General features: G+C 38.4%; 1 protein-coding gene across 1 annotated transcript; it reads right to left on the minus strand.

The window, feature by feature from the left end:
- Positions 1-7,697: 7,697 nt before the first annotated feature.
- Positions 7,698-11,182, minus strand: LOC107564632 (barH-like 2 homeobox protein). Its single transcript, XM_016249761.1, has 3 exons — positions 10,265-11,182; positions 8,866-9,091; positions 7,698-8,155 (listed from the first exon to the last, which is right to left on the minus strand). Exons 1-3 carry the CDS (start codon positions 10,818-10,820, stop codon positions 7,843-7,845), a joined length of 1,095 nt encoding a protein of 364 aa, XP_016105247.1. The 5' UTR covers positions 10,821-11,182; the 3' UTR covers positions 7,698-7,842.
- Positions 11,183-14,394: the final 3,212 nt, after the last annotated feature.

Genomic DNA, 14,394 nt, shown 5'->3' on the forward strand with positions numbered 1-14,394 from the left:
AATAACTTGGTTAAAAAGAGCATCCCTGCAGTCTTGGGGAGCGGCAGATCGGTTTTGTTTAGCTGCTCCAGACAACTCTAAATCTGATGTCTACTGGCTGGAGGAAGTGAGGAGAGGAAAGAGGGGGAAAAAATACCTCCACCAATGGTGAGAGGTTTATTGTTGCCAACTCTGAAAACCCTGCACCAGATGAACACCAAGCTGAAATAACAAGAAGATCCACTGTCACCAACACATCTGAAGGGCTGCTTCTTAGCATTTCTTACCATATTCCAATTTCTCTCCATCTTGCCAGTTGTCCACACAGGTGCAAGAAGCAGATATTAATAGAATGGAGCTCCACTGCCAGTCCTCACAGGCCTAGGAAGTTACGTGACATAAAAAAGCTGACAATTCAGCAGCAATCAACAACTTGTTTTCTAGCTGGATCCCCACAGCCGTCGAGAGGGGTAGAGGAAGACCTGCTGATGCTTAACGCCGGCTTCTAATCACATTTCTGTCATGCGGCAGGCCTGGGCTTGTACCTCACAGGTATCTGCTAACTCGTCTCAGCCCTATTTCCTCACACCCTCCGTGCTCTTAATAGCCTGGCTTTGTCACTCTTCCCCAGCAGCCGGCCCAAAGACAACCTCAATTTAAAAATGCAATTAACTCTGACATAGCATGAGCTCTCCTTGCTCTACATTCAGGGGCTTCAGAGGAAAAAACAGAAATAACAAACAAAACACACCCAACCTATCACCCCTCCAATGTAGTGAAAAGCAGGAGACAAACTATGCAGACACTATCGGACAGCATGTTTTAAAACATAACAGCCACATGTGGTGTTATTGTTTAGCTCTTGAGAGACACACTTGGGCAATGGACTAATGCTTATATTGGACTGGAGAGGTAAAATGGCTATGACTATACATAAACTGATGGTGATTCTATTTACGCAAGTTATTCGGTGTCAACAGGCCAGTCCCAAATGGATTGACCTAATGAAATACTTGTCAAAAAATAGCTTTTGCTCTATGGCCAGTCATGACTTGTATGATTATCGAAAATGGGCACAGCTCTTGTTTGTTGTCTCCTACAGCTCAAGGTTTGAGTACAGGGTGGGACATCAATCATTCCCTTACGGGCAAGGTGCCACGGCCTCATTTCCTGCTGGACCTCACCGAGCAACACTTCCAAGCGTCTAATTACCATTATGGAGCTAAAGCCACACCAGCAGCTCTCCAGTGTGGAGTCCTCGCCTCTCCATGAACTACACAGCGAATTGTTCCATTGCTCCCCTAATGACGCAGTCAAAACAGAACAAGGAATAACACCAAAAGGTAGAGACCAAGTTGATGTGATAATTTTCATTAACCCTGCTTTCTGTGTTCTTTCATCTAGACCCCCCCCCCCCTCCTTCCCCTGAACTGCGTAGTGAGGTCCTCAAATTAACAAGCATTTCAGCCTGTGCTAATTATCCAAAGAGTTCCTCATTAGACAATTTTAAATCCAATCTTAGATCAACACTTGCTCAGACCTCAGGGATTCTACGTTCCCAACAGCGGTTAAACAAACAATCAGTTCAAAGGATCAGGTATTCCACTTTAAGAAGAGGGGAAAAGAGAAGGGTAAACAACTGCTCACTTGAAAGAAATGGCTCCAGCCGTTGCCCAGCATGCATGCAGCAATCTATAATTCATTTCACTCAAAAACGCTCAATTTTTCCCCACGCACCAGCTTTCTAATTTGAAGTGTAGTCCACACACTCACACACCTACACCCACATGATGACTGCGGGCAAAAGCCATACCACTGCTCCAAAAAAGAGAAAAACAAAGAAAAGAGAATGGCCAACAGTAACAATGCATTTCATGCAGCTTGCCGTAATGACATGGCAAACAAATAAAGATGACGACCATCTTAACTGTGCTGAATCCTATGGGTGCAAAGTATTTTCCACAGTTAGATCAGGCTTCCAGTAATTAATTTACAATGCATTCAGAACGCACTTCATAGCCACCAGGGGCCTAAAGATTTAGAAGCACATAAATGAGCAGCCCTGCACAAAACTGAGCATTTTATCCACTCTTAATTTCAGTCTGATCTCCCTTCTCATTAGTTGTGATGTGAATCATTTACATGTACCTGTACTGTCATTGCTTTACCTTGCATATGGGATTGGCTAGGGAAATGGGGAAGAAAAGACTGTATAAATAGGTGTTTGTGTGAAGAATTGATCATATGGGCCTTTTACTAGAAATCTGGCCTTGAGTGGATTCCTACGAGAGCTTTAGTAGATGTACCAGATTGCACTTTTAATGTGCAGTAATTTCAACAGCACTTCTCCTCCCCTGCCTTTCTCTCTACCGCACTCGTTTTATCTTTCCATCTCTCTCTCTATGACCGAGCTGCACTCTTTCTCTCTTTCGTCTCTCTTAATGTCAGTGTGTTGCCACTGTGAAGCATCACAGAGCTCGAGTCTGTCACTTAAAATAATGCTGTCAGATCTGTAATTTTAACCTTGAAGCAATTAGCTGTTGTTGAGCCGTAATGAATGCTGACACCTCTCGGAGATGATGAAACCCCTAATTGCTCTGTAAGAATTGAAGCTTTTGACATTGCTGCTGACAGAATTTTTTCAGAAATTTTTGTGCTCCTTCATGTGGCCACACTTACAATGACGGTGGCTGGTTTGAAACTTGAAAGCTAGCAGAACTTCTCCGCCATCAGCTGTCCCGTCACTTGAGAAGAAAAAGGAGAGTAGAAAAGGCTGGTTTTGCTGAAATGATGAGAGCGTTTAAACCATGATAGCACTCAGCTAATGCATCATTCAGCAGAAGTGTCATGGATGAGCGTTAATGTCATGACATGAGCAGGAAGATGACTGTTCCAGCTTAGAAAGGAAAAGGCTGATGAAATGATGGCCCAGGACACTTGTAATAAGTTTCCTTCTTAAATACCTGGCAGGACTGAGTGAAATGAGGACTATGGAATTTATAGAAATAACAGTTCACTTAGGACTTCACACACACACACACACACACACACACACAAGTCCAAAAGAAATGGTGCACTTTTAAATACATGGATGATGCACTTAATTAACAGGAAAACAATGAGTGGAATGTTGGAGACTTAATGTACTCAACTGTCACAGCTTTAATTACTTATGAAAGGGAGGGGCTCTCAGACTGTAACTTTGAATGACAAAATTACCTTATAAAATGCATACACAAGTACATAGTGCATAGTGAGAAGTATGTCATTTTGGACACAAAAGTAGGTTTAGATGTGGGAGTCAATTATTTGCAATTATAATAGCCTTTTCACCATCTGTTTCATTGTCAAAAACATTATTGCTTGCTTTTCATGAAATACTTTTTTCCAGTTTTCTGGCAGTGGATTTTGGCATTGGAACTTAATGCAATGTCCAATAAATTTTGGAGGGGGGAAACCAGAACCAGGGCGCACTACTGTATTCCACTCCAACACCCATATTCCTGGGAATGTATTGTACATCCCACTTTTTATCCAAAGTCGTTTTAAGTATACATTTTAATAGTTTGTGTGTGCTCTGGGAATCAAACTCAACCAGGTGAGCTGCAGTAAAAAATTCCTTCGGTGCTTATATGTGGAATTATTTTTGACTTTCTCTTTGGGTTCTTCCTCTTTCTCTGACAGTTGCATCCTTTTATGGCAGTTTTATACATGCATGATCTATGAATAATACCCAAATAGACATTTGCACTAATGATTGAACTGATAACTGGTGAAAAATATATTTGGTGCTAGATTTTAACACATTCTTCCAGCCCATCAGCTCTGAATGTCAACAATGAAAATATATGGGCTGAAGCATTCATATTGAAATGTAGATCTTTTTTCTAAAATCAAATTGAGTTGTTATTTCATATTTATTGGCAATTTAATTCAAATTATTTGCACTTACAAAAAAGAAAAAATCTGCGAATGTATGTGCTGGAAAAGAGATTTAATCAGTTTATTAATCAAAAGTTTTGACTCGCAATCTAATGGCACTGCAGTTCCTATTTTATTTAATACCGCCAGATAACTGTCAGATTTTCTGCTTGTGAGTTTGAAAACAGTATGGCCATGGAAATTAGCAGTGGGACCTCATAAAAAAACATTTGAGTGTTGAATTGAGTGTTGATTAATCATTTGAGTGTTTAGGGACATATCATTCTTATGATAACCAAGCATCTGAAAAGCATTTTTAAAAGTATTAGTCCATTTCACACCTTCACAAAAATTTCTAAAACTTGCTAATAATGCAGAGGTGCACCACAATGCCTGTCAACCACTCCTGCCTCCTGGCAGAAATCCCCTTTCACACTTTAAACGATTCTAACCTTGTTACAACCCTTCCTCCAATTCAGCCTGCTTTGAAAATGCACACGTTGACAACCTACAATCTTAAAATTCATCATCCTGGCACCTCGCCATCACCACAGGGCAAGTTTAAGAATCCAACCCACGATAATTAAGGGACACCCAGATGCTTAATGTGGCACTTCCATGCTGTTTTGTGAGGTGCTGCGATGACTCGGGCCTTGAGTGCGTCGTTTAAATCCCACACGACTGATTGACGCCTTTCAACGACTCAGTGAGTGACCTTGCAACGTGACCATCTTCGAGAAGTTTGTCTGGATATATCCCTGCCTTTTGAGTATGAAAGATGGTGCATTAAGAAAGTGCAAGCGAGTAATGTGGTAATGAGCAGGCCTCTGAGAGCTGGTGCGTTTCCCTCATTAGGATAATAAGTAAGACATCCCTAACATGACACCAGCTGGAAAATGTGGCAATTACAAAACCTTACTTGGGCTCCTGGAAGCAACAAGAACAAACCAATTCCTTGCAGCAATCTGTTTCTATAATGTGTGCCATGTAAATGAAAGGTCTGAACATCCTCTTTTAATTTCAGGACCCCTCCTCTCACCTAGCTTGATACCAGTCCATGGCTTCCCTCATTTCAACCCTTTGGAAGTCAATTTTAACCATAGGTTAAATAAAATTAACAGATCTTGGTCAAAAGGCCACAACAAATTGAGCATTTACTGCCCCACATTGTTTTGAGGATGCTGCTATCAAGCACCACTTCCTATGAATTAAACTGATTTTAAACTTTCAGCAATACCACATAAGGGTAATGTCTCCACACTCAACTTGCTTGTGGTGCACTGAAAAGTGAAATATATGTCAACATAATGTTTGTACAACAAATGCTGAATACAAACATTATAAAATGCACTTTTGAGGGATCTTGTCTGTCTCAAATTATTTACTTGCGCGGGGTTTTTTTTTTCTCTTTTTTTCATATAGTCTAAACAGTCATAGCCACTCCGCTGTCGATTAGCCTTAAAAATTAGAGAAGCGTTTGAAAATAGTACTTTGTCTGGATTGGAAAACCGATTGGGGCACGTCGGAATTTACCTTTACACATAGTTTCGGTTAACTCATTTGCATTAATCTTGAGCCTGTAATTTATTTATTTATTTTAACTAAATTAAATTTCTTACGATATGCCACTTTTTTCGGTACTAAACTTATGTTAATATTATTTGATGCGTTTTGAATATATCCAATGAACGAAAAACAAAACAAAAAATATGACAGTTCTTTAACGCATTCCAAGCGATTCAAATGATGCAAGTAGAGCATCAATGTGCAGCTTATATTATTGGCCCATGTTAAATGAGGTTATTTGGAGATTGTGTATGCAAGCCGGGTACTACAGCATTACAGCAGAACACAAGCTTTTTAAATGATCTAGAAATTACTAAATGGCTTTACAACTGAATGTGCTATTAAATTCACAACTGACTGAATTTCTCTCGCATGCAAACGCTAAAGAATTTAACTCTATAGAGGGTACCCATACCTTTGTTAGTTGTCGATCCGAAAGCTTAACAGTTTTGACAATTTCTTAGATTGACTAAAATTATGTTCCTTGTGTGTGTGTGTGTGTGTGTGTGTGTGCGTGTGATACTGAATTTTGGATCTTTTACACTACGCTTTTGTTTGCATATATTTTATAATTTTGACTTAGACCTAACTTTTTTTTATTATTATTATTATTATGGAGAAAATGTTAGACATGCACTGGAGTGCCTTTCTCATATAGTTTCAAACCACATAGCAAAGGTCAACTTGGCTTTAATAAGAATTTAGCAGCGCAGAAATCAGCAGCCTATTCTCCAATTAGAGGAACCCAAACAAACGCGCCCTGAGGCTATTCTATCCTGCAGTATATGCAGTCCTCCGGGGGATGATATCGTGCTCGAAAAAGAAAAGCATTGTAATGTTCACTTAATTACATTCCCCTAAGAAACCCCACGTGATTACTTATAGTTAGGTCTCGTTTATTTTTATGCTAGGATGTGAATTATTGCGGTCGTGTATCATGTATTGTGTAATCTTTGGCTAGTTTGTTTCTCGTTTCAATTTGGCTGCGTCCCTTATTTAAAATTCCTTTTGTTCTTTTTAGACAACGTTCATAGACATCCACTCACTGGGACCTTTTTATTCATTAGCTTAGTGTTTTAATGTTAGAACTGTGCTATTCATTGTGCGACCAGCACGAACTGGGAAAGAAATACTGATTTGACTGGGGAAAATATATTTAAGTTTAAATCGCTATTTTAAATAGGCAAGGAGCAGGCAAAAGCACGCATATCGATCTCAACTGGGTGCTCGACTAAGAAACAAGTGAAATTTTGTTTTAAATGTAAAGTCGGCAACTCCAAATTTTAAATAGGCTAAATGAAGAAAGTGGGTCTTTGTTTGGTTGTGTTCTTTACAGCATTGTCCTAAGTGTCGCTGATTAAAACGAATGACTAATAGCGAATATCATCGTCAGAGGTCTATAATTGTTTATATGGAATGTTTCTTTTAATTCACTCACGCTGAGAAGGCTCACGCCTGCTGTCTGTCCGCGGCGGTTCTCCCACAGAACAGCTGCCAGACCGGGAGCAGCTTCGCCATTCCCAGAGCAAATGCGTCAAACCATCTATTCTCATATAGCAGACCGGTCCCGAGTCTTACTTGAATACACGCCTATGCTAATGAGTTCAGACGGGCTTATAGAGTTTACAAAGAACTTATGTTGTTCACTAAAAAGTAGCCTATATACGCTACCATACAATTAAAAATAATAATAATTTTAAAAAAGCTTTGTTAATTCCTCTTAAACTGATGTTGTATGCTATGTTGTAGGCCTATCATTTACAAGTGCCGAGAATAATTAGAATTAGAATTAGGCCAATATGTTAGAGATTTAGATGTTTAAATTATATGTTTCTTTTTCTTTTTTATTCTTTTTTCTTTCTTTCTTTTTATCCAGCTTTAAAAAAATCAACACAGCTGATGCTAAAAATCATTTACCATAACGAACCTTTCTTGAATTGTGTGCAATTATGGAATCAAATTGTAAACTTTTTACATTTTTAAACAACAGGACAGGCCCAAAACGGTCCTATTAAGTAGCCTAGTAACCATGAAGGGGCGTTCAAGTGAAAGCGCCTTAGCTTTTTAACATTTTGTCTTTATTTCACCCTTTCTTTAAATCTAATAAACTTTATAAGCGTATGTATTAGTATCTGTACCAAAAAAAGACAAAACAAACAATCTGACAATGAACAGTCCTTTTACTGTCACGGTCACAGGCTCGTCTGGTTTAGGCCTAGTTTGGCCTAAACGTCAGAAATGATCCATATTAAATAATACATCTTTTTCTTCGATAAAATCGTCTCTCAGTGTTGGAGGAAAAAATGCGTCTTGCGAAAGTTCAGCACAGTCTGTCACATCACGTGTGATATATTTGTCTCTCAGTGTCCTTTCGTTTTACCGAGGATGCGGTATGCCCGTTAGTGGGTTTGCTATCGGGTTTAGTGCCGGTTGTCCCCCGGGCCCCAGGCCGTGAATGAGCACTCTGGGGACGAGCGGTCTCTGGAGAGATGGATGCGGTGTGGACGGAGTCCGGTACATACTGCTGTACATGGCAGCAGCGGCGGCGGCCGCTGTCGTGCTGTCCACGGTACCTAATAAACTCGGGTGGTAGAAATACGGAGATGGGAACATTCTCTGTAAGGCCGAATAATTTCCAGCTTCAGCCAGCAGTTCTAATCCGACAGCCGTCTGCCTCTTCCATTTCGTCCTATAATGAGATCAAAATACAAGAAATCAATTATTAAACTCTCCACATGGCTCCTTCTGGACCAGATTGTTCGAGAAGTAGCCCACATTTTAGATTCTGGTACAAAACAAATTTAGGTAAACTCCATATCAATAAAACCGTTAGGCCGAAAATATTAGTAAAATACATCAGAATATTGATAATTGTTTGTGACTAAAACATTTTTTTTTTCGGCCTTGTTTTTTTTTATTAAATTTGGGCAAATTGTGATTTCCGATCCATTTCGAATTCAGTGAACGCTCTACAAAAGTAAACGGCATGACTAAAATCAGTTGTTATTATAAATAGGCTATATAATAATAGCTATACTAAATCTAATACAAATTGAATAGTTTAAAAATGAAAGTGCGTTGCTTTAAGTATAACTAGCGTCTTTCGTGAACTGCTAATTGCAATCAAATGATTTGCAGTTGTTTAATATGACAAAGCTGTAAAATACAATTTCAGACAGAATGTTAAAATTATTTGTTAAGCCGTTCAGATATTTAAAAGTTCGCTTAATAATAATAATAATAATAAAAAATCTTAACTAATAAATAATAACATCTCAAATTATTGACAACTGCTAAAGATTCAAATGTATATACAAAAAAGGTAAAATGCTTGAACAATCTAAAAACATTATTATTATTATTATTATTATATTTCATAAATGGTATGTGAAAACTTACCGTCGGTTTTGATACCAGGTCTTGACTTGTGTGTCTGTGAGGTTTAGGGCTGCTGCCAGGTCCATTCGGTCTTGCACGCTGAGGTATTTCTGTCTCTCGAAACTGCGCTCCAGCTGGTTAAGTTGATGATCGGAGAAGGCCGTCCGCGCTTTACGAGGTTTTTTGGAGCGGCCTGACGGACTGTCTCTCGAACTAGAAATTTCCCGATCGTCCTCTTCTTTTGTCCCTAAAGAAGTTAGCACAATAAAAAATTAAGGAAAATGTAGGCCTATTTTAAAAATGATCGAATGTGTCCATTTATATTTTATTTAAGTGAGTTTACTAAAAATGAGAACACAGTCTAATTTAGTAATTACTGTTTAAAATGTTTATTTTGGTAACTTGAGATTGTTATAGGCCTCGGTTACATACGCAAATTTAAATACGGTTCGGTCTGATTATTTCGTCTTGGTATTATGAGTGCAGGGTTTTTTGGGGGGGGGAATCAAATTGCAGGTAAACAAAAATATACACATTTGTCTCCCAAATAAATTAGGTATCTCGCATGTCGAAAATATTACAGCAAAACGAGCAGGATCGATATTTCAATCTATCTCTATTTGTATCCGTTTTTGCTGGGCTCCGTGATCCCCCCTCAAGGAAGAACAATAATCTCTCTAATTGACTCACTAGGGAGGATTCCACACCGGGCAAAATTCACCAGCCTTTACATCTGTTATGCTAATATCAAAGAATAACCTCAGTGACCGGCTACCAATATTGTTTTTGTATTGTAATACTGGTTCTTAATCAAATTACATACAAAAACAAACAAACAATTTATTTAGCTTTAATAGGGACGTCTTTTTTATTATAATAATAGGCTAAGTAAAATGTTATGGGTATTTTGTACCACTGAATGCATGCAATATTTAAGCGGTTGGCCCACAGCGTTTATTGCTACAGCCCAGCCAAGAAGTATTTACGTTTAGTCGAAAAATCTTGTTTTAATCTGGATCTTTTATTTAATGTGAACAATTAGTTGTGAAGAATTCCACGCGCTTCCAACTTCACAATGAAGAAGAGACTTCTTTAAACTCACAGCTTAGATTTGCAATATTAAAAAACACAGAAAAGTTTCTCAAGATATTGAAATGTTTTTCGATATTTTCGTAATCGATTTGCTAACGTTATTTTTTGTCTCGCGGTACAGATGCAATGTTCATATTACTGTGTAAGTACAACGTATTGACAATAATATGTGTATTTTGGCAATTCTTCTGAATTTCAAACTGTTATTAATTATCGATTCAATTTTATTACCAAAAAGTATTAATTTCAAACGGATACTGTGATCTAAAGGTCTACCCTAAGTTTTTATTATGTATTTATTTATTTTGCGTGTAAAACGCACTCTTACCGTTACATTTGAAATCGCTCTGAATGTCATCTCTTTTGTCCAGTTTGCTTCTGTTTTCATCTTGCTCTAGTTTGGGCCTGATGCCGTCCGGGGCGGTTCCGCTCTCTGTTTTGGGGCTGTGATGTGGAGATGGTACACTGGTGCTGTAAGGAGCGCACGCTGCTAGCGGTTTACTGTCGCCCAAAATGTCTTTGATTAGAAAGGAGGAGGTGGCAGTCCTGGGGGCACAGCCAGCCTGGCCAAGCGGATGAGGCTGGGGTGAAAGCTGCAAACTCTGAGCCTGACTGTGATGATGATGATGGTGATGGTGATGCTGAAGGCTGTCTTGGACCAGATGCGGCTCGGGATGCTCCATCGTAACTGAGATCGGGGATGAGGGGGCTGTTCCCACAGTGTCTATGTCCGAACATGGTGATGGGGTCGCCTGGCTCCTGAAATCCGCTGTTCTGTTACTGTCAACGAGGCGAAAATCTCCGTTCATCAGTACTGAGCTGCCAGAATTGGTTGTGGACAAAATAGTGTCTATTCCGAAACTAGACCCACTGGATCCTTCCATAGTATAAGAAAAGGATGAGCACTTAAGTCGTCTTCATAACAACTTTCCTGTACAATTTTCTAAAAGAAAAAAAAAACTTAATAGGAATCAACGAAACGACTAACAAAACTCAAAGGTTAACGCAATAAAAAAATCCCCGAAAAAGTACAAAATAAACATTTCTTACGCGCAAATAAAAATCCTTGCACTTAAGGCAAAGAAAAAGATGAATATAGCCGGCGCTCCAAGGTGTTGTTACATTCAAGGTGAAATGTGGAAAGCAAGTGGATCTGTGTAGTCCACGTCCTTTTGTTATGGTTATTGAACTTTCTTTCAAAGTTGAGGTGTGGAGAGATTGGGGTGCTCTAACTCCTCGGCATCACGCTCCCTTTTGCCACTAATCTCTGTAGTGTTGCTCTACAATGACTTCCTACATTGACGTCATATTTTCTCCTTCATTATAACGCGCTCCTCGTGTTCCCCATCTCTCCTCTCATTGGTTACGTTGTCACGCGTCTGTCCAATCAGCGATTTTTATTTCATCATTACACTTTAGAGCCACTCATTGATTCCGCAATGCTCATTTGAAACCTTCCCTCCGCTATAATGTCTCAAACTGCATCTTCATTAGACATAAATACGTTTATTCATTGTGTGCATGTTACACATATTGCTTGTTGCTAAAACTAATTACCACACAGTAATAAAAAACAACAACAAAAACGTGAAATTACTAGACGTTCCACAAAATTATTACAAAAAAGTACGCTATAGTTCACTAATATTACCCAGCGACTAACTAATCAATTACACTGTAATTATAACATTCCGTCAATTAAAACGTAAACATATAAATTAACAAATAATATCAAAAGGGTTTACTTATTCAGCTGTGAACTTTGTTTAATTATTGCATTGTTTATTTGTTTAGTATTCATTCATTACATAGGCTATGCTTTGAATCAGCCTACGTTGTTGTTGTTTTTCTTTTTTCTTTTCCTTGCTTTCTCCAAAAGCAAACCTCACAATAATGATCCCTATAGGCAAAACACAATTGTGTCATTTATTCTTTTAAGAGCACAGAGACAGTGAAACGTGCTAGAGAAATAAGCCCGTTTTGAGCTGATAGTCATTGTGTGTGTCGGGCCCTTTGAGTGAAAGCACTGATTCTAAATAGCTCAAGGGAAATAAATGATGGCGAATATTGTACATGACATATGCCCGACTCATATCTTGCCTATCTTCTTCTAAATAAACCCTGGGCCTATTCTAGATTTATAAATCAGCTTCATTTCGTTCACTTTGTTTATACACGAGAAGACAAAGTGCGTTAAATGTAAATATTTTCAGATTGGGGAGAAGAAATTAAGTACCAACTTGTGTGTTTGAATCTTTACCTCTCGATAAACATTAGGAGGGAAAAAATCTTGATAAAACAATAATCATCTTTCAACACTCGTTAATGCACGACTATTAATTGTTCATTTTGATTTACAGTTCAAAATGTTTTAGGCTATAGGCCTATGCCGTTGAGTGCATAGATTTATACTGAGAAGAGGATGATGATGATGATGCGATATGGAGGTATCTGATGGTTCACGTGCTCTCCAACAGACGGACTCAGAGCTGGTTATATCAGGATGCTGCGTTCACTAACGTAGCTTTGTCACGGTCGAGCTTTCCGTGGATCGCCAAACCTGTTTGCAACCTTCTCCTAACGGACCGAACCGAGATTTTTTTTAACCTCTTTTATTTAGCTGAGCGACGTGGGAGTCATCATTTAGGTTTGTTCTGCGCACCGCTTTAATTTCTTTCACAAAAAGATACTAATGTTTAGAAAACAGTTTTATGTGGTTTTACAATGTTTATAGATGCTATTATTTGTATTAGGCTATAATAATTATTTACGTTTATTATATGTGCCTGTCTTTTTTTGTAACGGATTCCTTGAACATATGTTTTGGAAAGACTGTTTAAAATACTGCAATCAAACACAAGGGATTGCATGTTCGCTTTTCGTACATCTTCCTCTATTCGTATAAAATTCTGGGGGGGTCTTTAAATGTTCATTCTGTTTAATAATTCATACTGATTTGCATGATTGTACTGGAGACTGTTTTTTAACAAATATTTTGTTTAAAAGTTTATTTTGTTTAAATTTGATTTCTGTGCCACGTATTTAGCTGTTTCTTGCGGCGACCTAATAGCTGACCTGTTACACATATCTGGTTAGAAGTTTCTGCAAATTGGGTGACTAAACAACACTACAACAAAAGATCTACGATGCTGTATATCCACACATGCTAATGTCAGTTTGAATTATATAAAAATCGTGCTAGGCTTGCTAGCTTGTCATTCTTAAAATGTCTGTATTCTGCACTAGACTGAAATAATTAGTTAAGTCGTGGCTAATTGGTCAATTCTTTTTAATAACACACACTCCATGACATGATTTTACACACGCTGTAATAACACTAGGCGGCGACAAAGCTATCTCAGAATTCCTGTCAATAATCGCTTGAAGATTGCTGGTTAATGCAGGGCAAAACCTCTCATATGTACACAGACCGACATCAAGTTTTACCAACAGCCAAATTCAACTAAATGCCTAAATAGGTGTCTTGAATATCTGAGGTGGTTACACAAAACAATTAAGGTAGGCCTACACTGTAGTTATGATTGTACTCTGAACTGACTTTAATTAATTGCATCTAACAATTTTGCAGTCACGTCTAAATACAATTGACTTCCAGCCAAAAAGTTTATTTTAAAATGTTTTAGAATATTTTTATGCACATAATTATTTGGCCATATTATATTTGCTGCCATAGCCTGCAGATATGCTCGCCCTTTTAAATATATACTATTCAAATGTACTAACTAATTGAGTTAGAGGAGTGAAACGTGTTTTGCCCCAAGATATGTGAAAGCGATCTATTGGCAATGTATGTCTTTCCATTGAAGAAAATCAAAGCGATGGTTGAACACGCCAGTCAATCTCATGAGACTCCAACAGCATGTTCATTAACAGTTCACTAATTGCAGCAACTCATTGAGCCTCAATCAATCGCTTTATTAGGTTTAAGGGCGCCGCTGGAACAAACTGAATACAACCAGTCAGGGTATCATCTGATCAACCGGGGCTGATGGTCGATGATCCGACGGTGAAATTGTAGTTTGCTCTGTATTGATTACCCTCGCGGCCTTTTGTTGAAACTGTCACCTCGCGAATGCTGAAGGCCTCACGCTGTTTGGAGACACACGGGTCTCTCTACTTTGTCATATACATAGTGCACAGTCTCTGTAAGCATTTATCAAACGTACAGAATCTTAATCTAATATCCTGAATAATCTGAGAAAGACACATCATTGAAACAAACGAAACAAGTTGAAAATATAGATTTAGCTAAATGCAGGCTAATTAGTGATGCCTTAAAAAACGTTATGCTCTTTTTCTAATTTTGTTTACTGTTCCGTTCCAATATGGTTTATCAAGGTGTATTCATAGTCCAGGGCAAGTTTATGCAATTATTAACAAATGGTGGGGTAATAAAGTAGCAATGCAACTACATGAACCCCAAATTAATTTATCTTG

Source organism: Sinocyclocheilus grahami, unplaced genomic scaffold, assembly GCF_001515645.1.
Source record: "Sinocyclocheilus grahami isolate Dianchi unplaced genomic scaffold, SAMN03320097.WGS_v1.1 scaffold951.1, whole genome shotgun sequence".
Lineage (NCBI taxonomy): Eukaryota > Metazoa > Chordata > Actinopteri > Cypriniformes > Cyprinidae > Sinocyclocheilus > Sinocyclocheilus grahami.

What these genes read in the sequence shown, in the direction of transcription:
- LOC107564632 (XM_016249761.1), bottom strand. Translation starts at nt 10,820, where the DNA reads ATGGAAGGATCCAGTGGGTCTAGTTTCGGAATAGACACTATTTTGTCC. An exon ending in GAGCGATTTCAAATGTAACG is followed by an intron (nt 9,092 to 10,264) that starts GTAAGAGTGCGT and finishes TAACTTCTTTAG; the next exon opens with GGACAAAAGAAGAGGACGAT. An exon ending in ACCTGGTATCAAAACCGACG is followed by an intron (nt 8,156 to 8,865) that starts GTAAGTTTTCAC and finishes ATCTCATTATAG; the next exon opens with GACGAAATGGAAGAGGCAGA.